Below are 23,907 nucleotides of genomic sequence, written 5' to 3'. Positions count from 1 at the left end.
TAGTAAATACAAACTGAAACTACAATGAAAACTAATCATGGAAAAATTATGTAGTAAACTGAAATAAAATAATTAACAAAACTATACTGAAAATGTTATCTTTGACTCCCAAAATAAAATAAAAACTAATGAATAATGTTCAGTTTGGGGTTTTCAAGCTTCTGAATCTGGCAGGTAACATTAAGATTGACATCATAATTTAAAGGTAGACTCAGCGATATGACGTTGCCACGAGCAGCACCGCAGATATTGGGTGCGTTTGAGTGGTAAGGCTAAAGCAACTGACTGTGGAGGAAAGTCGAAGTAGTGAAGTCGGGGGAGGTGCATCTGCGACAGCCAAAAGTCACACACTAATGTGGTTTTCCAACAGCAAAGCTCAGATCAACAGGGCAGTGTTGCAATTGTTTATTAAATGTTTTCTTTATAATGTCGAAATAAGCATGTAACTAACACCCATATAAAACAAAAACTGAAATCATAATTTAATATTATTAGTGCACATTGAACAATCATTAGTGAGATAGACCCTCAAATATCACATTTGTATGTATATATCCACTGTATACAAATCCTGTTTCAGTCATTTCTTTGGTCACGTTCACATGGGTCAAACAAAAACACCCTAATGATTGGTTGACAATAGAGCATCCTACAATACAGGCGATGGCTGCAGGATGAATTTGGTAAAGGCCAACTGCAAAAACTTGCAGTCGACTGCAGGCAAAACTTCATGACCTTCGATCACATCATTTTTGAGAGGAGCACACTGCAAGACTTTGCTCTCACACAGTGACACAGAGTATCTGTGCATGTGCACGGGTACGCTTCACACTCCCACAACGTAGTAGCTATGGGACCAAAACAGCTGAGAAGTTTAGCCTCGCACTTCAACTCTCCTGGTTGTTTGTGTATCTACGTCATCTTGCGGAGTCTACCTTTAAACTTAACCTAACCTATTACCTGACCCATCACCATATGCATTACTGCCCCACAGTGGCAAGAAGTGAATTCCCCAAAAACTATACAACATATACAGTGCATTCAGAAAGTATTCAGACCCCTTGACTTTTTCCACATTTTGTTACGTTACAGCCTTATTCTAAAATTGATTAAATAGTATTTTTTCCTCATCAAATCTACACATAATACGCCGTAATGACAAAGCAAAAACTAGTTTTACAGGCAGCGATTACAGCATCGAGTCTTCTTGGATATGACGCTACAAGCTTGGCACATCTGTATTTGGGGAGTTTCTCCCATTCTTCTTTGCAGATCCTCTCAATGTCTGTCAGATTGGATGAAGAGCATCGCTTTGGGTTCAAGTCCTGGCTCTGGCTGGGCCACTCAAGGACATTCAGAGACATGTCCCGAAGCCACTCCTGCGTTGTCTTCGCTGTGTGCTTAGGGTCGTTGTCCTATTGGAAGGTGAACCTTCGCCCCAGTCTGAGGTCCTGAGTGCAGGTTTTAATTAAGGTTCTCACTGTACTTTACTCCGTTCATCTTTCCCTCGATCCTGACTAGTCTCCCAGACCCTGCCACTGAAAAACTTCCCCACAGCCTGATGCTGCCACCATCCTTCAATCTTGGTTTCATCAGACCAGAGAATCTTGTTTCTCATGGTCTGAGAGTCTTTAGGTGCCTTTTGGCAAACTCCAACTGGGCTGTCATGTGCCGTTTACTGAAGAGTATCTTCCGTCTGGCCACTCTACCATAAAGGCCTGATTGGTGGAGTGCCGCAAAGACGGTTGTCCTCCTGGAAGGTTCTCCCATCTCCACAGAGGAACTCTGGAGCTCGGTCTGAGTGACCATCAGGTTCTTTGTCATCTCCCTGACCAAGGCCCTTCTCCCACGATTGCTCAGCTTGGCTTGGCAGCCAGCTCTAGGAAGAGTCTTGGTGGTTCCAAACCTCTTCCATTTAAGAAGGATGGAGGCCACTGTATTCTTGGGGACCTTCAATGCTACAGAAAATGTTTGGTACCCTTCCCCAGATCTGTGCCTCGACACAATCCTGTCTCGGAGCTCTATGGGCAATTCCTACGGCTTGGTTTTTGCTCTGAAATGCACTGTCAGCTTTGGGACCTTATATAGACATGTGTGTGCCTTTCCAAATCACGTCTAATCAATTAAATAAAGGGGTTTGAAAACTTTCTGAATGCATTGTACATGGCTCCTAGCCTCCCACGCATAGGCGACTTTCTGTCCCTAACAATAAAACTGAAACTAAAGCTAAGTAATATTTTTTAATTGATATAGAAATGTTGTTATAAAATTGAAGTAAATAAAAACGAGTCAAGTTTATCTGAAAACTAACAAACTAAACTGAATTTCAAATAAAAAACAAATATATAAACACAAGACTATAATAACCATGGTCTGCAACACACATCAACATAAAAAAAAGCTTCAATCAACCATCATTCCATGCAGCCAGCTTAGTACTGAACCAGCCTTACGGTACACCCACACACTATGCAGGGCAGCAAAATGACGGCATCTAATAGCTTAGCTGTGAAATCAATTGTACCCCTCTTCTAACACTCACCACAGACTAAAACTGATTCTATCAGAAAAACAACAATATTATAAAGGGAGTAAATTATATGAACTGGCAAGACATAAATCCATCAACTGAATGGCATTGTTTTTTTCTTTCTTAACTACAATAGCCAGGTTAGCATTTCAAAGAAATTGTGTCGATTCTAATTGGATTCTGCATCTCATTAGAGTGGACTTGCAGACTAGTAGCCACTCATATGGCTTCTTGCGTCTCTACATGTGCACTGACTGCTAATGTTATTGAATTGAAGCATCTACTGTACTATAGCATCAGGCAAAGCTAGGAGCCTGGGACTGAACCCCTCCCTCTGCAACTGGATCCTGGACTTTTTGTATTATTATTTTTTTAACTCTGCATCGTTTGGAATCGTTTGTAAGCAAGCATTTCACTGTATAGTCTAAGCCAGTTGTATTTGCTGCATGTGATAAATAACATTTGATTTGATTTAGTTTAGTTTGCTATGATCAGAGATGGTTCATAAACCATATAGTAATACAACCGAATATAACTATTTATGCTATTATATTTGGTTTGTCTCCTAATCAATCAAAATATCCAGGTCTGATTTTAATTACCCCCTGTCTGAGGTCCTGAGTGCAGGTTTTAATTAAGGTTCTCACTGTACTTTGCTCCGTTCATCTTTCCCTCGATCCTGACAAGTCTCCCAGACCCTGCCGCTGAAAAACTTCCCCACAGCCTGATGCTGCCACCATCCTTCAATCTTGGTTTCATCAGACCAGAGAATCTTGTTTCTCATGGTCTCATGGTCTGAGAGGCCATGATTACTTATCATACATTTAATTATCCAACTGTACATCATTTTCCGTACGTTTTTGTACGTTTTTGTAGGTGCAAAAAAGATTTATTTCCATTTCTCAGGCAGGAAAGTTAAGGTGTCTGTATAGCATTTCAAACCAAATAATTGGTTTGGAGATCACCAATGCATGTAGAGGTTTTCATAACAGCTACCATTTTAACAAGCTACAATGATAGCTGATAGTGAGTGAATACTTATTATTTTATTAATATAATCACATATTAGAGTTAGGAAAAAACATGTAGGGCTAGTCACCCAAGTTATTACAAAAGTCATTCAGTTTTGTTTGCCATATTGCTTATTATACTACTAGTTGTATAAAGAGGAGCCAGGGGTAGCATGCCTACCAGTCTATTTACTGTGCCCTTAACAATATGGCCGCTCGAGACTGTCTGTGAACCGTAGAAGGCTGTATGTTGGTGACCAACTCTTGCGCGCGCAGCCACGAATACGGGAAAACAAGGAAGCGGACAGAGGGCTTGGTGAAGTTCTGTAGATAGAAAACAAGTGAACAAAACACTGTAGCTATTTGAAAAGTATATCACTACCGCGAAATGAGCATTTATTGGGGAAAATAGTATTACATTGATGTCACTTATTATTTTGCGTCCAGCAGTAATACAGGTGAGAGGTAATGTTTATTTAGCTAGCAAGCTATGCCAGCTCATCAGGGGTGTATACCGCCGATTCGGTTATAAAACGTTTCTAAATCGGAAGCAAACGAAACGGGGAGGGGCCTACCTGAATTTTGTCGAATAGAAGCAACCGTTTTGCGCTGTTTGCTTATTAATTGATAAACGGTTTCCGTGATGAATACACCCCCGTTGAATGTAACGTTAGCTAGCTAACGTGACTGTCAATAATACGGCCCAGTTTCCCAAAAACATTTTAAAGGCTAAATTCATCTTTATCACCTTAGTAGTAGCATCGTTAAATCTCCGAGCTGTTTCACAAAACCATCGTTATTAACGTTGTACTAGACAATGATCGTAATCTAGCGCCTGTCTCTAACATGCGTTAGATGTTATGTTTCACTATATTGGGATACATCCGAGGTGAGAATTTACAGATTTACAACAGCGTATACCTGTGTCACGGCTGGGTCCGACCCCATGGCCGCGACACAAGTTCTCTTTAATTTTCTCGGCGGACGTCCGTATGTTTTGAGGTAGCAACTTTCAGAATTTCGCTTGGTAAGTCACTGATAAGTTTAATATCTTGCGTTGAAGTATACTCACTGGCCACATGGCCAGACCCTCTTGAGTGCTCGACTCGCTGCATGCGGTTGAACTGTCGTGCTTGTGTTTCGTTAGTGTTACACTACGACTCCATGTGAATTAATATATTGATGGAACTTGCTGCCACAAACTAATTTACCTTACACAACTTGCCGACTGGCTTGTTCTATATTTGTGTTGTGAATTGCTTTAACATGCTGCACAGGTTCTCTGCTAATTATCCTGCAGGGTTTTTACTTGTTCTTTCCCTTGCAGTTTGTGATTGTCGTGGTGGGCTTTCCACTACATTGGGACATTAACTTTGGAGTTCCTTAACTGGCGTAACTCTATGTGGTGCTGTTTTTACTGCATAGATATTAAACCGGCTAGGTAGTATTGCAGTTGTCATAAAACAAATAAAAAAATCTATTACCTGGTTGCTGTTTTCTTTTGTCTGCCTGTTTTTCCCACAGGGGTCTTCCCCTGTGTATGCAGAGGTACTGGATAATTTATAATTTCTCCAAGCGGGTCACGCCATAGCTCTTCCAGGGTGTCGGACCCCTGCTTCGTGGCCTTGTTGGCTTGGCTGAGCTTATGGCTTCCCTTTGTGACCGGTGTGATGGTGCCATCCCCCCTGGGGATCCGCATACCTTATGTATGCACTGCCTGGGTATGAGCCACACGGAGAGAGTGGTGGAGCTCCCTACTGGATGCCTGTTTTGTGTGGTGTTCTCAGAACGCCTGCACAATTGGAGGCCATGCGCGAGTGGGTTTGCCGGGCTCAGGCTGGGGACGAACTTCATCCATCAGGAGTGGTGCGGCAACGAGGTGTTAGTCCCTCTACTGGGCCCAGTACCCCTCCCAGGAAGCATGGCAGGAGCCACTGCAGGCAGAGCCCATCTGTTGCCAGTCCTGGATGGGGGCATGAGTCGGACCACTGGGACCACCTTGAATGGAGAGTGCATGCCCTGCGTCAGGAGGTTGATAGCTTCGATGGCGATGACAACTGTTCCATGTTGACCAGTAATAGGCTGTTCCTGGGGGACGGTGCTGGCACTGTTCACTGTGAGTGAGGCTGACAGGCCATCAGAAGCCGCCAACGGGGCTTCATCGCCCCCAGCGGCTCGAGGCTATGAGGAGCCTACTCACTTGGGTAACCACTGCACTGGACATCAACTGGTGGATGGAGATGACTCCATCTGTCCCCATCTCTGCTGAGTTCTGCGAGACCTTGCAGGAGAGCTGGGCCTCTGCCAGGGCGGAACCTGCGACTGAAGGCGGGACCCCCCAGAGTCTTTGATGCGGACTTGAAAGCCACATATGGGTCCCACTGCTCTCTTGGCCGCCTTACCAACTGCTGCTGCAGATTCTGTTTTCCCGGCTGCAGGAGGGCACATAAGAGCTCCTCCAGGAAGAGATTGAGGTGTCTTGCCTGCTTTCCCTGCTCCAGAGGGATGTGGCCTGTGCCAATGGACGGTGCAGGTGGTTACCTCCCTGCGCCATCTCTGGCTGGCTCAATCACATCTGCCAGCTGCTCTCCAGAGCACATTTGCCACTCACCCCATCACCCCAGGGCTGATGACATTCTAGAGCAGACTGATAAGTTTCTTAGGGACCGGGAGACCCTGAGACGGTTCATGCCGCCGCCTCAGGCCCTGGGTCCAAGGCAGACGGACCGTCGCCACCCACCTGCACCCGAACGACGGTGGGGCCCCTCTCCTGCCCAATCGCCTCGTGCTAAGGGACACAAGCGGGGAGTGGCACAGCGTGCGGTGAAGCAACAGCCCGGTTTCCCCACACAGGTCTTCCCTGTTTTTTGCAGAGGTACTTGGTAATTTATCCCTCACCGGGTTCCTATTCCTCCAAGCGGGTCACGACATAAGCTCTCCCAGGGCGTCTGACCCCTGCTTCATGGCCTTGTTGGTTTGGCTGAGCTTATGGCTTCCCTTTGACAGGTGTGATGGTGTTAACCATCACTACCATAGGGATGTGCCTAGGAGACGCAGGCGCTCAGGGCGCCAGAGGAGAGGCAGGACCCCTGACACAGGAGATCTCCTCACTCCTGGACAAGTGAGAACAACAGACCAGCTCTTTGTCTGCTATGGTGAGAGAGTCCTGGGGGCTGGGCTATTAAAGCAAAGGCTCTCACTGGATCATGGACACGATTACAACAGCGTACTGCCTGGCTGGCATGCCAGTGCTGGGATCTGTGGTGGCACATTCAACACGAGGTGTGGCTGCGTCCTTGGCTCTACTGAGAGGAGTGCTCCTCGCTGAGATCTGTGTTGCGGCCAGCTGGGCTTCCTCTTGCACCTTTGCTAGGTACTATTGGGTTGGTTCAGCGTACTAGTTGGTTGGTTCAGCAGTCCTGGGCATCGCCTCCCTTTCGGGGGACTGTGGCGGGACCGCGGGACCCCCCCACATTGATAGCCCCTGCGGCTCAGTCCCACTCTGGGACTTTGCCGCTGGCTGGCCAGGTCTCTTTAGCACTGACTAATCTGGTACGGGTATACCAATATATATTGGAGTGATCCAATATAGTGAAACATAACGAAGGTTACATATGTAACCATGGTTATGTGCGCTATATGGATCACTCCAATCCTCTACGGCGCTACAGCGCCTCAAATTATGTAGAGAACGTGTGTTGCGGCCATAGGGTCTATATATAGGGGTGGACCCCAGCCGTGACACTGGTGTACACAGGAGTAAATATCAATATATTGGAGTGATACATATAGCTCACATAACCGTGGTTACATACGTAACCTTCAATTTGTGCCCTCCCGCGTCACTTAATACACAGAAGATCTCCGCTAAACATAAAATCACATGGTTTCTCCGCCTTTCTGTGACCACCGATAACTTCAGAACAAAGTTGACTACAAATACAAAGCTTTCATATTAGTTCTCTATTTTATTTCTCTCTGTATTGTTGGGAAGAGCACGTAATTAAGTATTTCACTGTTAGTCCACACCAGTTTTTTACGAAGCATGTGACAAATACATTTGATTTGAAACGGGGAGGGATCTACCTGAATTTGTCCCAATAAACTTGTTTTCGTTGCAAAACGTTTTCTGTTTGCAGTAATAAGCCGTGTCTGATGAAAAATGTTTTACAACAGAGTCGGTGTAATGAATACACCTCTGTTGTGCAGTGCCTTTGCCTCCAAGTTGTGTGCCTGTAGCGACTAGCTAGTTGCTCTGTCTGTACAGTACTTAGCTAGCAATAGCTACTTATGTAAGTTATAACTAGCTATGCATATATCGCTTTCTGGACTCTGTTATATAGTCTATATGAGTTTGCATGTTATTTGAATGCCATTCAAGTTGTCGCCTGCTCCATCCTGACACAGCCCCTGTCTTGTAATGATGCCTGCACGCAGCACTGTTGCTGGTGGTGGAGTATCCAGTAACAAAGTTAAGTACTCAAGACTAGCTGGCGATGAAGATGGCTACATTGACTTGCAGGTGAGACACAGACAACCGGATGTTGCATTACATGCATATCTCTAACTCCCAACTACCTATAGTTGAGCCTTTTTGGGTAATCTCTGTCATATCACATATCATTGTAACCTGTGGTTGTCTTGGTTATTATGAATCCAATCTTTTTACCTTTTATACCAAACAGTTCAAGAAAAGCCCTCCCAAAGTTCCCTACAAGGCTATTGCCCTGGCTACATTCCTCTTCCTGATTGGCTCCTTACTGATTGTAATCGGTGCGCTTCTCCTTGCAGGATCAATAGAAGTTTCGGTGAGTAGCTCACAGACATACATACGCTACATAGCCAAAAGTATGTGGGCACCTGCTCGTCAAACATCTCATTACAAAATCATGGCCGTTAATATGGACTTGGTCCCCCCTTTGTTGCTATAACAGCCTCCATTCTTCTGGTGGTAAGTCTTTCCATTAGATGTTGGATTATTGCTGCGGGGTCTTACTTCCATTCAGCCACGGGCATTAGTGAGATCGGGCACTGATGTTGGGCGATTGGGCCTGGCTCGCAGTCGGTATGCCAATTCATCGCAAAGGTGGGGTTTAGGTCGGGGCTCTGCAGGCAAGTCAAGTTCTTCCACACCATTCTCGACAAACCGTTTCTGTATGGACCTTGCTTTGTCCATGTGGGCATTGTCATGCTGAAACAGGAAAGGGTATGGCTGAATTAGCTGAATCCACTCATTTGAAGTGGTGTCCACATAATTTTGGCCATGTAGTGTATATGACGTCATTGCAGTAGCTTGACTACATAAAACAACGGTGCCCTTTGGTGGGCTGATATCCTGGCTTGAAAGAAACAATCAGCAGCAACATCACCTACAGTACTACAGTATTATGTGATGACTTTGAAATTGTCCGGCTCCTCTATAAAAACAAAGTAATCTATCGCTGGCCCAGATTCACACACTGAGGCAAAAAAAGGTTGATCAAAGTGGAATGAAGGCAGGATCTTCATTGAATAGCAATGAAGAGTGGGCATTCATTTCCTGATTCCGCTTTGTTCAAGTTTATTTGCCCGCTAGTCTGTGAATCTGTTAGTGACAGTAGGCTGTTTGAGATTGCGCAGATTGAACATGTGCCAGCCTGAATTGCATGATGCGCTGTTCCAAGTTGTCAAGTGAGGGTCTGTAAGGTCATTGAAATTAATTTCAGAATTGTTCATGTAATTCATGAAAACACTTAAATATGATCAATCAATAAAAAAACTACATATCAGCCATTACATCTTTTAATTTAGTCAGTTAAGAACAAAGTCTTATTTACAATGACGGCCTACCCCATCCAAACCCTCCCCTAACCCTGACGACGCTGGGCCAATTGTGCGCTGCCCTATGGGACTCCTGATCACGGCCGGTTGTGATACAGCCGGTATCGAACTAGGGTCTGTAGTGACGCCTCTAGTACTGCAATGCAGTGCCTTAGACCGCTGCGCCACTCGGGAGCCCTTATTTGAATGACCCTTCAGTGCCTGTCTGTGGTGCTGCTATTGCCCATGGAGACAGAGCGCGATATTTCAGCAGCAAGTATAAAATGACAGACAGACTAACTAGATCACCAATTCAAAACATAACTTGTAGCAGTTCTCACTAGTTAACTATAGCTAACTAAGCATTAATTTCATTGTTGCCTTTCCACCAGCACTGTAGAGCCTAAATAAAAGCTGGGATTCCCCTCTATTACACAGTAGCCATGTAATTACGACAACGTAAAACATATTCTAAGAATAGCCTAATTGACAAATAACTTGCTGTGCATAAACATGTATAGTTAGATACATTGCTTTGAAGTAGCATACCTTATCCATTTGATTCCTGATTTGTTGAATGAGGGAATCATTTTATAAAGACAAGTATTTGTTTGTAATGTTGAAAAAGCCAAGCCTGCACACCCAGGAGCTCTCCAGATGGAGGGTTGACCACATGCTGACAACGTGTGACTAACAATGCAGATCTATGTGGGGTGCTAAGTGCCTTGATCAAGGTTAAAACGGCAGGAGGTGGTAGGTCTACATGGGATCACACAGCAGCTTTCCATTCAAAATGCTTACTTGTTCATGTAGGCTATAGTCGTGAAAATTTTGAATAATCAGAGGTCTCTATAGTATAATGTAATTTGTGAATTTTGGTGGACATAGTCTAATGGACCGACTTGGAAAAAGACAGCTCCTGCACTTCTTCCATCCCAAGTCATGCACTGTACAATACTATAATGTTATTGTAAATGACAATGGCAGGCTATTCATTGCTTTCCTCTTCAGTAACATCCTAAATGGGATCAATGTATCAGTTCTCCTAGGTTCCTCCACCACCTGGTTGATTGAGCTTGAGGTGTACTCCTTTCCTGGGTGTCTGTGCATTTCACATTCCACACCCATGTAGATCAGTGACCATTCAATTTCAGATATTTCAAGAGTTCTCATCTCAACAGTGTGTGCGCATAACATCAAAACAACCCCCTAAATGAAAACCGATTTACATCTTTGCATGCCATGAAACATGGACACTGACCAACTACAGTACTACATTTCTAGCACACTCCCTCTAGTGTGACATCACTTGGAGAATAAATGCTGTGTGTGTTGACTGGCCATGTGGGGGTCAGTATGCCTACTAGTACTTCCTCTTACAGCCCTGCCTTGTCAGAGGGTTGTGGTGTTGTATGATACATTTGTGCCAAATTGTAATTTGATGGATAGAGTGCCTGTATCTGTGTGTGTGCGCGCTTTTCTGTGAAAGATACTGAAACACAGGCTAATTTGTTAATCGGGCACTGATTGTGATACATAGACTAAATAGGCTATTATTTTTCAGCACCCGGACCGTACAGTTCCAGTCCTCATCATTGGGATCCTTGTGTTCCTTCCTGGATTCTACCATTTACGGATCGCCTACTACGCCTCTAAGGGTTACCGCGGATACTCCTATGACGACATTCCAGACTTTGACGACTGAGCCACCCTTTTGCCCCTCTTAGCTGCATGAGAGACTTTCATTTACCTCGAGTATCTCCCAGACTGAGAAACAGCATCACCAAGTGGCTTAACTTTACTCTCTTTGTTTTATTACATATCACATGTGTGCAATGCGACTGTGGCTTTCAATTTAACAGTATTTATTACTGATAGAGCATTATAGATTATGCAAGAGTATTTAAGATATGCAAGGCCTGTTATATATTTATGTCATGACTATCTGTTTGTAATGCTCTCTAAAGATGTGTGATTGGTTGTAAAAGAGACTATCCAGTTTACGTTACATATTTATGATAATAATGAAATAAACGATCCAATGGCATGGCTTTGTACAAATATGTAATTTTTTTGTATCTTTATTTTTTCTATTAAAATAGGAAAAATGATACTTACATTTCTTGATCAACATGCTACTTGTTACTTCTCTGCAGGATACATAGAGCGTCTTGCTAGATTGCACTAATGCACCTCATTTAGTCTTGTTTGAATGTCCTTTTGTTTTCAAGATTTTAAGCTGCAAGTAGCTCGTAAGCGTAGACACTGAGTGTACATAACATTATAAACACCTTAATGTTTCATGACATAGAATGACCAGGTAGGTGAAAGCTATGATCCATTTATTGATGTCACGTGTTAAATCCACTTCAATCAGTGTAGATGAAGGGGAGACAGGTTAATGAATGACTTGAGCCTTGAGACAATTGGGGCATGGATTGTGTTTGTGCCATTCAGAGGGTGAATGGGTAAGACAAAATATTTATGTGCCTTTGAGCGGGGTGTACCGGTAGGTGCCAGGGTAACCGGTTTGTTAGAACTGCAACGCTTCTGGGTTTTTCACTCAACAATTTCCTGTGTCCGCCACCCAAATGACATCCAGCCAACTTGACGCAACTGTGCAACTCAACATTAGGAAGGTGTTTTGTACAGTCAGTGTCGGTCTTTGCTGTTATCTTTGCAATAACAGGGTTTTACTGATACTATCATTTGTCGAAGTGCCCCCTCTTGTGGTCTCAATTCAAACATGTTTTTTATGACCTGCCCCTGTTCTGGAATAATAGCTTAAAGAAATATTCCCATATCATCAATTGAAATATTTTTGGGCAAAATCTTTGTAATAGAATGGGAAATATTATTTACAATCATCGGTAATGGGCTATAATGCATTTGCACCAGGCTTCATTACTGTCAGGAAACTGGAATAGCCTGCAGTTGTTTTTCCAATGGAAATATCATTTTCATAAGATAAAAGCATACATTTTGTGTGGATATTAAATTATTCTACTATTGTAGACTATTCTACATTTTCATTCAGTCTAATTTCAAATATCTTTAATTGTTTATTTGATAAGTTAGTTTTAGTCCATGCAGGAAAGCAACAGGCTGTATCACAACCGGCGATGATTGGGAAAGCCATAGGGCGGCGCACAATTGTCACAGCGTCGTCCGGGTTTGGTCGGGGTAGGCCGTCTTTGTGTAAATAAGAATTTGTTCTGAACTGACTTGCCTAGTTAAATAAAATAAACATTCAGTTCAAAGAAGGCCTACAAAATACAATTTTAAACCACACACAAACGTGCTAAAGAGGTAAATAGATTGGAAAGTAGAAAGCACAATTGGTTCAAACCTTTTTCCAAAATTGTGCGTGCGTGCGAGCGCTTGCCTGCGTGTGTGAGGGAGAGCGGGAGAGGGAGGGGGAGGTGATTGGTCAACCAAGCGGCTCAATGAAGAGAGAAGAGGTGAGAGAGTAGAAACCTTCGCCACGGAGCATCAAATGGGCAGGGAAAGTTATTCGCTGCTTTTTAGGGGGCTTTCTAACATTGGGAGTATCGTGAATCTTCGTATACATGTTGGATATTACAGAGGAAATATGATGGATATACAACGCGTCTAGCAATTGTGTTTGAGAATTCAGCGCAGAATGCGCCATCATTGACTTGGTTTAAATTGCATATACTATTCGATATTTCAGTAAGGATCAGCAAACCTGTTGAAACCTAAAACAACATATTTGCCACCTGAGAATAACACGGTGAAACACCTGTAACTTTTGCACTGAGGACTAGAGGAATTACTTCAGACTGACGCACTAAATGGAAATACAACCTGCCTTTATTTGCATTAGTGTAAAACAGGTAAATTGTATTTTGCTAAATCAATTTGTTCCCCGACAATTTCAAGATAACATTTTTTTTATCTCTTCTGTATGGCTTTTTAAATATTTATTACTAAAACCTTCTAGGATTTAACCTGTTCAATGACTCAAATGTGGATCTTGACCTATCTCAAGTTATTTTACAAGCCAGTTCTTTTTGAGCATCTTTTTTTTTAGACTAACCTCGACACTTGTACCTGCTCTGATGTCGCAGACATGACAAACAGGGAACTGGGATACTTGTTTAAGAGATCACTGGGTTCATTGTACTCTGAGCCAGTGTTTGCAGTTGACTACCATGCCACCCTCATATTTATTATTTATGCTCAGGTTTAAAGTCCTCCTGAATCACTGGAGTCACGTGGAGTGAGGTGACATTACTCTTGCCTAAATAATTTAGGACACACAAGAAAAGTAATTGTATAATAGCCAATTGTAAAATATGTGCTAGCATTGCTGTGAATAGGGGTTGTGGCGGTTATGTTAGTTTACTGTAGATTTAAACCACATACTCCAATCATATACCATTTGATGCTTTTAAATTGAGATTGTTATCACTATTGGGTGAAAAGGGGTAAAAATAGGCTATTAGTGTGAACTGCATCGGTCGTGATGGGATTCCAGCCCACTAGCAAGAGATCTAGTGGTAACTCTCCTCCAAACAGATATGTGAGAATGTAATCATTTCCCTGATGATTTCTAGGTTCAGGGAAAACCGTCCCTTTTATTATGCTATTACTCAGAAGATGCCCTTATACCTTGAGGCTTAGAGAATGAGAAGCCTAATTTGTTCTGAACGGAGCACAATATCTCACCTGTGGGGTTCTGAGTGCTTTGTTATGACTAGGACAACCAGTCCTCATTACCTCAGTCCTCAAACCACGGCTGGCAGGATCAACCTGCATTAACAGGTGTATAATACACCTGCTTATCCAGTCACCTCTGTGTGATCATCAAAGACACCTTTAGAATCTATTATTTTGCTTGTAGAACATTTCTACATCTCTGCAACAAACACACACACATTCACAGAGCTTCTAAAAATACTTTCAATCACGGCATCACTCAGAGGTGTGGGATCTTTGTGACCTCTCTTAATATTACGGCCAATGCCTCACCCCCAAAACCCACATGTGATAGGCCTAACCCGTCTCTTCCATTTCACATGAATAGAATAAGAGTGAGAAAATCTCTCTCGCACCCATGGTGCCAATGGATGAGTTGGAATCTTTCCTTCTTAAATGCATATCTGGCTAAAGCCTCTATTTTAACATCATCCAGAGCTTCCTCTCTAGCCAGTGTCCAGGCAGGGTTATAGAGCTAGGTGAATGGGTAAGTATTCTCTAGTGGCTACAAATCAATCGCTGCCCATTTCCCTGATTAAATGTAGTAATGCACATAGTATTTCACCAGTAACATTCTCACTGCCCTCCCTGCTTTCCTATATGCTGATAAATCAAAGATAGGCATTGCCCGTTGACTAGGGCTGTTGTTTTTGCTCTACAAACATTGCAGGAGCGTTGTGTTAATGTCGTCAGTGTGTTTGTAAGGCAACACTGCTTATTGGAGGCAGGAAGTGTACTGAGGGAATTGCCCAGAGACCAGACCTAGGTTGCCACGGTTAAAGAAGCTTCACAGCTCTGTCTGGCTCTGTCGCTCTCTCTCTGTCTCATTCTCTTAGTTATGGTTCAATAATGAGTAAACACCTTTATTGATTAGGCCTAACACTTAACCAAATGAATAAATCAACAGCCTTTTCCCAATGTTTTCGGACCTTTCCCTAGTCTACAACTTCCACCCCCCCCCCCCCCCCTCTCTCGACTATCCCAGTATTGACTATTGCTCTGGCTCTGTTTTTCCTCACCCTCTTTTATTGCTTTATTGCAGTGCTGTTCCTTTGAAGAGAGAAGCAATCTTTGCTTGCTTTAACAAATCATGGTCGTAAAACTGTACATTCACTATGTATGGCTATTGCACCACCCAAATCACCTCCATTGTCACAGTCCGATTGTACACTCAGGGCTTACTTTGCATTTAGATTAGGATTCAGATTAGGACATCTTAGAATGAGACAGACCTACAGCACAGATGGATTATGTCATTGGTCTCTTTATGAATGCTTAGTTGTCTCTTCTGTTTGGCTGGCCTCTAGAACAGATTATTCTATCTACCTGACCTCCATGCTGGAGAGAGACGGACATTTAAAAAGCACTGGGAGTAGGGTTTCTTGGAGTAGGGTCTCTTGGGTATTAGTCCTTGTTCATTGTGAGCCAAATGCTAGGACAGTAGGTTTGCTGCTTATCCACAGTCAGCCCTGTGTGTACACACCAAGCCCTTCTTACTAACCAGTCAAATCTTTCATCCTTTCTCTGTTTTGGAGGATAGATAATAGGCAGGTTGCTTAGTAATGCAATTGAAATAGAGTAACAACAGACGAACACACTCAAAATGGTTATTACTGTAGTACTAGAGACTTCCTCATGATACTCAATTTACAAGACAATAATATTTAATTGCGTTTGTCATCTGGACTTTGTGCAAGAGAGTCCTATAAAGTTTTATGGTGAGTGTCAATTTATACGTAGCCTATGACCTATTTGCAATTGTGTTACCAGGGTGAGTCTTGCTGCACATATTCAGTTGGTCATTCAGGGAGTGGTCACTGTTGACCTTTTGCTCTCTCTCTAATACTGACAGTGAAGACCCATAGAAAATTACTTTCTATACATACTCAACTGTACTTATGCACTATTTACTATTGATACTTTTTTACATTTCAATGCATTCAATATTTTTCATTGAAGTTAAAATGCATTTTGAATTGCTATGAAATCCTCTTCAGCTTGATTGCAGCTCTCTTTGGTGGACTTGTTGATTTGTGGGTGTATGCGTAGGATGACACGTGTCCGTGGGATTTGGTGAGTGCCGCTGCTCCCTCTAAGAATAGCCTTTGCTCTTGCGGTCTGCAGTGGCTCTAATTAACTTAGCGTAATAAGCTGGCATTAGTGGTGTGTGGTAAAGCGTGCTGGGGATGAAGTGTTGAGTGGAGTATTAGCCCGTTAAATCGCTCCCTCACACGAGCACACCACACACGTCTTATGTGGTCAAGGTCTCCAGCAAAGCAATCCATGTATCTCTAGCTTTATGGAGGCATACTGTAGGGCAGGGGTAGGCCTCTAGATACAGCCCTGGGCCAATTTTATTCAGAGTGGATGGTCGTCGGGGCAGAACATAATTATAATAATTTATACACTGCAAATTGACCACAACTAAGCCCAAAAATAGATTGTATTTGAAAATAACAATAACTTCATACCTTGATCACATTGAGACATGATCATAGATTAATATTTTTTTATTAGAGGGGATACTTGGGAACAAATATCCTAAATGAAACAATTTCTTTGCACAATTCCAGGTGATTTGACCAAAAACTGGGGGGCCCCCCAAAAATTGTTTGCAGTCCGGTTTTGGCACACAGGCCGCCTGTTGCCGACCCTTGCTGTAGGGTTACTGTATAGGTTATAATAGGAGAGGTAAGCTCTGACTTTTCCCCCCTTAACTGGAAACCTTCATCCTGGATTTATGGTGGATCATAAACACATGCACAATATCGTCTTTGACCTGCTTGAAGTAGTCTACTGCCAGCTTTATGCCACCAATGACTGATGCACCACATGGAGTACAGTTCTGCTGGCTGCTGTTTGTCTGCTGCAGCCCAGATTATTTCTGTCCTTGACTGCTGACAGCCAACAAGTTCACTAAGCTCTCTGAGAAAACCACACTGATTCTTACTGGAGCTGGTCAGGTGCTCTGCTTATGTGACATTTAATGGGTATTGAAGTTATGAGAACCATGTAGGGCTGGGAGGGGTTTGGCAGGGTTGTCTGTTGGATATCTGTTTGTGAAATGATATGGGGTGAATTCCAATCTTGAGAAAGGTACTTGAAGAAATCTAAACACATCTTCCATATGTCTATAAGCTAGACACAACTGTCAGTTCTCTCTTGCCCGCTAGTTCGGAGAGAGGTGACAGGTGTCTGTTTTGTTTGCAAGATGCAATGTGTGACAAGTGTGTATTTTTGTCAACAGATCAGGTATGCTGGAGGCTGTTTGACTGGCAGCTATGGGACCAAAAAGAGACTATTTTTTGGATGTTACCATGGTGATGGCACTGTGCCTTCTGTGTGAGTAGAGTACTTAATGCTTTCCCTCTGTAATGAACTCTCTGTCATTCGCTTCCTCCACAGCCACATCCATACCTGTCCCTACATTCAGCCATTTCCCTCAGCAGGATTATAATAATGCTTATAATGTATTTTTTGTTGTTGACCCTCATAGGGGTCACTCACGGTCAGAAGCCAGAGGTGCGTGCCAAGGTAGGGGGTGTGGTGGAGATGGCGTGTAGACTGCCACTCCCTTACGCGGGTGCGTCTGTGCCCCTGCACGTGGTGGAATGGGTGCGCCAGGGATTCGACATCCCAGTCCTGATCAAGTTTGGAGTGTATGCTCCTCGGGTGCATCCCAACTACGAGGGTAAGTCCGTATTCAGCCCATCAGAAGCTCAACTGGGATCTAATCTTACAGTGAGAGTGTTTCATTTCAGCCCCCTGTCAGGTCCGTCTCAGCACTTTGTTGCCCAAGGCCGAGGTTTCCAGACCCCAAACAGTCTTTTCCAGAGGCCTTGTCCATTAACACTGTCAAGCCCCTTTTCCTACAGTAAAAGTCCACCCATACTTCATCCCACCTATATCCTTCCTTAACAGCTATCTTCACTCAAAAAACAACAGTAACTCATCCCTTTGTCAGCTTCAGTCCTCCTAACTGCACCACACCCCAATGGGCTGTGTGAGCTGGGGGCTTTGTGTTCGTTGGTCCTCTCAGATTGCATCATGGTCTATTGTCCCCATTCTGCCCTAGGGTCAGAGAACAAAGGCAGTCTATGGGGGAAAGGGATCTTCAATAGAGCAGAAATACCTTTTGTGACGGCTTCTGTCCTTTAAAGTCTCAGACAAAGGGCTTGACGTGGACAGAGGAAGAGCATGTCTGTGTGTTTTAGGACGAACCTAACTAGAGGAAGATCTGTCTTCCAACGGTCCGGAGGGAGTGAGATTTGACCTGTCTCTGATCATTGAATTTGTGCACGGGTGCAGTGCATCCATATGTGTGTATTGGCTAGAGCTCAGAAATCACACTATACACCTGTTCAGCCAATTCGTATTAGAATGTTAGAAAGCCAGATGACACACCCATGCCAACCAGACAGGGAAATACGATAACCGTACATGCCTCATTGACACTGGTGTAGAGCAGACCTGCTATAAAGCCATTCAGAGTAATATGACTTGGTGATGAGAGATAACGGATGCCTCAATCTTCAGTGCTGCTCTTGCCAAAGAAAAAGCAAGAAAGTCAATCACTCAAATGTATCTATAAAGCCCTTTTAACATCAGCAGATGTCAGCAAGCAATGCAGATGTAGAAGCACGGTGGCTAGGAAAAACTCCCTATAAAGGCAGGAACCTAAGAAGAAACGTAGAGAGGAGACTAATGTCCTCTGGGTAGGTCAGCCCTCTCCCCTCTATTACGGAGGAGGAAGAGCTGAATGGGTATTTTCAGTGTCTGTTGTGTATATAGAGCAGAGGAGAGGGAGAGAAGTGATCCGGAGAAGAGAGCAGGTTGTTAGTTCTGTACACACAGAAATGCTGATTCAGACCCCAGGAGAGAGAATAGTCAATGCTTTGGGAAATACAGCTGTATAAATGCTGTGTAACATAATGATATCCTGTACTCTACATTACTACCAGATTGTCTACAAAGCAAATCATGAATACATAAAGAATATCCCCACTGTACTGGCCTGTATATTTTTCACCATCTACGGACCAGCACTGGATCATATTACGATTATTAGGCTACTGACTGTTATATTGAATGACTAATATTTCATTAAGGCATGCCTACGGCTCCATAGCAGTTTCCTAGTCTCTGAGTTGGTAGCCTTTAGCCAAACTGTGATGATTAAAATGTCAAATGATCACAGCGTCTCTTAACAGGAGAACAACATTCAGACATTAGGAACTGAAGGGTTTCAGGAGGTAACTCTATCTGCTTTCTTCTCTGACCGAAACTAGAATACCAGCGCCTGGGAATCCTTTGCCAAAGGGTGACGACATGTCTCAAGGAAGAGATAGGGACAATAGATTCTGAATGTTATATCTGTGGGCACTTGGAAAGTCCCATCAGCAACAAAACATATTCAGATATTTACACAAATGCAAAGCTGTGATAGTAGATTGAAGGCAGCCTGTGTGCACGTTTAGCATAATTTAGTGATCCTGATCTAATCTGTTTGATTGTTGCCATTCGTCTACAAATGAAAACATAATATTATATTGGGTTGTAGTGTATTGAAATAAGTGCATTATTTGAGCAGAGCCATTGTCATGCGTCTGTGCTGTTAGTGTAGATGCTTTTCCGTTGGGCTGTCACCTGAGAGCTGAGGCCATTGAAGGATCAAACCTGGCTGGGCTTTGTCTAGTGATGTATTCAGAGCAATGGGGTGTGGTCCAATTTTTTGAGTTGCGGGACTGGACACCCAATGGAAACATATTATTATTAGTTACATCGGACTCAGATGTCCCACACTTCTATCTGTACTAATGGGTGTGGAATAGAGCGTTGTCCTGGATTAAACATACAGAGACTGACATGGCGGTCAACAGAAATACTTTTTTGATCATTAGAGTGCCAAAGGAGAGGAGGGACCGGCAAGTGGAGAACGAGAGAAAGAGGGGGAGGAGTGGTAGCCTCACGAGCTGCTTGATCCCGCGAGCTTACGTGAATGGTTCGCTGCAGCGTTAATAAGTCTGGTATATACGAGGCTAGAGGAGTGGTGGAGGGGAGTGACATTTGGTGGTTGCAGAGAATGCCATGATGTGGGAGAATGGCTACCAAAGAGGAGGCTCACTGGGCCAGTCTTGTGATTGTATTTAAATCAACAATGCCTTCACTGAAACCCCACACTAAGCCCCACTAAAATCATTACAGAGTTGATTTGTTTGCATATGCAATACCGTGCCTGTGTTAGTGCATACGTGCGTGTCTCTCTCCTTGTCTCTCTCTCTCCTCTTGCTTTCTCAATTTACATATTATTCAAATCTAGAGATGCATTTTTTTCATGTGAACCTTTTCAAATCACAACAGTGGTAGGTGATCCAATCCCTAGTGGGTGTGTGTGAATGGGTATTTTGCTCTGACCGTGACACATGTGGATTTAGCCCCCATTCCATTTGGAAAAGTAAACAGCATGTGCTGTCATAGTCGGTTCCTCATCTGTTATCACAGCCACCACCCCTTTAACTGCAGTAGCTTCCTGATCCCCACTGTGGGCATAGAAACGGTCCCTCCCTGTCACTGGAGACAAGGACTGGCGTTAATGATTAGCTCAACACACCTCAATGACTCAATGTCACAAACACATTAGCACTACAGAGTGAGGCATGCTCATGTTCTTGTATGTTTATGCAGCAGCTGTATGTGTCTGGATAGTCTCCTCAATGCTTCACTGTCTGTGAAGACCAGGCTTATCACGCTGCTGAACTGCACTGTTTCAGTTATTTAGTTATGACAACTTAAGAGAAATGAAGTGAGGGAGATGAGACACGTCACAGGGAAGGAGGGAGGGGTGAGTCAGCAAACACCATTGCCACAGGGTGCAGTCACCTGGCAACCAGGAGATACCATTTCAAAGCTCTCGATGACGATCCCAGTGCGTGTGTGCTTGATGTTTGGAAGTGAATGCTTTATCTGTAGGCAATTGAAGTATCATAGAACATTCCTATCAGTTGTAAAACACATTCTTTGTATTGAACCTCCCTGAAATTCCTCATTATTTCCAATGGTTTGATTGGTTCTGACCCTGTCTCGTGCCCTCTCACCCCTGTGTCCTCCCCTGTGTCTCCAGGCCGTGTGTCTCTGGTGAGGAATACTGTCTTGAGGGTGAAGGGGCTCCTCATAGAGGACCAGGGCCTGTATGAGTGTCGCATCCTCCTGCTGGATAAAACCACAGATGAGACCCGCAATGGCTCCTGGACCCTGCTGTCTGTCACTGGTGAGAGGAGGGGCTTGTGATGCGGAGGGGCTTTATTTTAAGGCCATACAGTCCTACTATCCTCATCGTACCCTATCATGTCATATACACACACTCCCTCTGTCTCTCTGTGACCTCTCTCACCAAAACATGACTGCTCAGACAAACGCGCCCATATAGGACACTTTCCTGCTAGGAAGACTTTTGGTGGGGTGAGAGAGGAGCAGGAGAGGCGCAGAGGCATTAGGACAGATTAGCCAGGCACATGGCCTGGTCAACGGCAGGGTCACGTCTCAGGCTCATTGTCTAATAAGGTTAAGATGCCTTGGCAGGAGGGCCTGGAGCACACAGCCAGGCAGAACATCTCTCTCTGTCTCCTAAACAAACACATGCTTTACTCATGGTGAGCTGTACAGTAAATGACTGGCCTCTAAGGGATGTTTGCTTACCCCAGGTCAATCGCCTTCAGCCAATATGACTTTAAACTATGTCAAACCTGCTGATTCTGCTTTGTTTTTTGTGAGATCTTCACCTTTACAACCTGTTTAACTCTCTCTGTGGAAAAGGGATAGAGGATGTTGTGTTGACTGTCTTTGCTGTTGTTCTGTAGCTCCTCCTATTTTCAGCAAGACCCCTCCCCCTGTCATGGAGGCTCTAGTGGGGAATCCTCTCTCTCTGGCCTGCGTTGCCCGCGGTAACCCACCACCCACCATAACCTGGGCTAAAGATGGTACTCTCATTGGAGGAGACAAGGTTGAGGTGAGGAATCAAAAAAAAATAAATCACCCCTACAATCCAACATTGCAATCTATCTCTCTCTCAATGCAAACTTTATTGTCCCTGCAGGGAAATTCATTGCTCTCTCCCCCTCTCTCAGGTTCTGAGTGGGACGCTGTCTCTCAGAGCAGTGGACAGGGAGGCAGGAGGACAGTATGAATGTCTCGCCTCCAACGCGGAGGGCAATGTGACTCATGTGACAAAAATTAAAGTCAAAGGTCAGTCGCTATTTTTCTGTTTGTTTGTTTAGGAGTTCCCCTTCTACAGTTTCCCCCAGGGTCATACTGGAAGAATAGAAAAATTCAGCGGAATACTCTGTCCTTATTTTCTTCCAATGGTAATCTCCCAACACCTTGTCTAGTAGGCTTCTACCCCCAAGCAATAAGATTACTGGACATCTAATCAAATGGCTACCCAGACTATTTGCATTTCCCCACCCCATCTCTCTTTTACACTGCTGCTACTCTCTGTTATTATCTATGCATAAGTCACTTTAAACTCTACCTACATGTATATATTACCTCAATTACCTGCCCCCGCCCATTGACTCTGTACAGGTACCCCCTGTATATAGCCTCGTTATTGTTATTTTACTGCCGCTCTTTAATTATCCTCTGAGTGTCGAGAGTTGTTATCGCCATCTGGTGGTGGATGCGTGATGTTCAGTTACAGGTGACCAAAGGGTTTATATGGTGTGTCCTTACTGTGGATATTTTTCCTCATAAATTTCACTTATGTAATAAAATATTTTCCATTTATTTTTAAGTCACACTATGTTATGCCGCATGACGTCAATATGTCCAGGATATGCCGTTTAGATTTTGGTGTGTTTTTGGCAGTGACACCTGTTTGGATTATAATAAGGCTTTGATTTCTGGCTGTAGTCACTTTTTCAAATCCTTATGTAAGCCTATAAAACAGGCCTTCAAACAAATCCTCCAAGTATTTATCTCAATCAGCCATAATCTCCCAACATGAATGTCACTGTCATGCTGTGCAGCGTTGCTCTTACCAGATAACTGATTGGAGTTTAGATATCTTGCTAATCTGCCATGTCCTGCTGAGTTTTATTATAGAATAGATCAGGGATTTCTTTCCATCTCAAACAGGTCCTCCAGTCATTGTTATCCCCCCGAAGGACACCTCCCTCAACATGACCCAGGATGCCCAGCTGCAGTGCCAGGCGGTGGCTGATCCTCCCAACATGACCTATGTGTGGCAGAGAGAGGGAGAGAATGTCTACCACATAGAGTGAGTTTGGTGTATTTTGACCTGGTTTCTTTATGTTGGATTTGGGTATTTACATGGGATTTTGCAAATGTTGTAATGTTTCTAATGAGGCGTTTGCCCCATTTGAATGTCCTTTACGGGTTGTGTGTCTGAATGTGTTTTAAGTTGAGTCTTTTTTCTGGTGATAGGGCTCTGAAGTCCCGTGTGAAGATCATGGTGGACGGCACCCTTCTCATCACCCGCATTACCCCAGACGATTCTGGGAACTATACCTGCATGCCCACCAACGGACTGTTGACTCCGCCTACTGCATCTGCCAATCTCACTGTGACACGTAAGTGTCTATGTGTTGATGCGTTCCTCTCCAATCCTCAGTCCCCACTTAATGACACAAATCCTATCTGTCCATAAATCCCATCCAACCTTCAGTTTGTTTCCTCTCAGACCCTGCCCAGGCTCTCCTGATGCCACCGCAGACATATCTCCCCACCGGCCTGGGAGGTCTGGTCTCCTGCCCTGTGAGAGCTCAGCCACCCCTGCTCCGCGTCGACTGGGCCAAGGATGGACAGCCACTGGATCTGGCAATGGTGGAG

At 43.9% G+C, this 23,907-nt stretch overlaps 2 protein-coding genes across 6 annotated transcripts in view; both read left to right on the top strand.

Annotated features, from left to right (window-relative positions):
* The first annotated feature begins 3,813 nt into the window (after nucleotides 1-3,813).
* tmem230a (transmembrane protein 230a) lies at nucleotides 3,814-11,402 on the top strand. Of its 4 annotated transcripts, none has more exons than XM_055874515.1 (4): nucleotides 3,814-3,998; nucleotides 7,948-8,062; nucleotides 8,226-8,348; nucleotides 10,904-11,402. In XM_055874515.1, the coding sequence occupies exons 2-4, from the start codon at nucleotides 7,961-7,963 to the stop codon at nucleotides 11,042-11,044; spliced, it is 366 nt and encodes a 121-aa protein (XP_055730490.1). In that variant the 5' UTR covers nucleotides 3,814-3,998; nucleotides 7,948-7,960; the 3' UTR covers nucleotides 11,045-11,402. The 4 variants fall into 4 exon arrangements, with proteins under 4 accessions (XP_055730490.1, XP_055730489.1, XP_055730492.1 ...); XM_055874514.1 differs by lacking the exon at nucleotides 3,814-3,998 and adding an exon at nucleotides 4,005-4,429; XM_055874517.1 differs by lacking the exon at nucleotides 3,814-3,998 and adding an exon at nucleotides 4,436-4,567.
* Nucleotides 11,403-12,728: 1,326 nt separating this feature from the next.
* Nucleotides 12,729-23,907, top strand: part of igsf9a (immunoglobulin superfamily, member 9a) — a 28,091-nt gene continuing 16,912 nt past the window's right edge. The window contains exons 1-9 of one of the 2 annotated variants that reach the window (XM_055874513.1): nucleotides 12,729-13,196; nucleotides 17,309-17,403; nucleotides 17,558-17,752; nucleotides 21,182-21,328; nucleotides 21,918-22,066; nucleotides 22,185-22,302; nucleotides 23,194-23,335; nucleotides 23,503-23,648; nucleotides 23,759-23,901. In XM_055874513.1, the coding sequence (XP_055730488.1) occupies nucleotides 17,343-17,403; nucleotides 17,558-17,752; nucleotides 21,182-21,328; nucleotides 21,918-22,066; nucleotides 22,185-22,302; nucleotides 23,194-23,335; nucleotides 23,503-23,648; nucleotides 23,759-23,901 (1,101 nt within the window). In that variant the 5' untranslated portion in view covers nucleotides 12,729-13,196; nucleotides 17,309-17,342. The remainder of the gene's footprint in view (nucleotides 13,197-17,308; nucleotides 17,404-17,557; nucleotides 17,753-21,181; nucleotides 21,329-21,917; nucleotides 22,067-22,184; nucleotides 22,303-23,193; nucleotides 23,336-23,502; nucleotides 23,649-23,758; nucleotides 23,902-23,907) is intronic. The other variant, XM_055874512.1, reaches the window with a different exon arrangement.

This window comes from Salvelinus fontinalis, chromosome 21 (genome assembly GCF_029448725.1).
Source record: "Salvelinus fontinalis isolate EN_2023a chromosome 21, ASM2944872v1, whole genome shotgun sequence".
In the NCBI taxonomy this organism is placed as follows: Eukaryota; Metazoa; Chordata; class Actinopteri; order Salmoniformes; family Salmonidae; genus Salvelinus; species Salvelinus fontinalis.
This window is presented reverse-complemented; position numbering and strand designations above follow the sequence as displayed.

What these genes read in the sequence shown, in the direction of transcription:
- tmem230a (XM_055874514.1), top strand. Translation starts at nt 4,401, where the DNA reads ATGTTTCACTATATTGGGATACATCCGAG. An exon ending in TATATTGGGATACATCCGAG is followed by an intron (nt 4,430 to 7,947) that starts GTGAGAATTTAC and finishes ATCCTGACACAG; the next exon opens with CCCCTGTCTTGTAATGATGC. An exon ending in ATGGCTACATTGACTTGCAG is followed by an intron (nt 8,063 to 8,225) that starts GTGAGACACAGA and finishes TATACCAAACAG; the next exon opens with TTCAAGAAAAGCCCTCCCAA.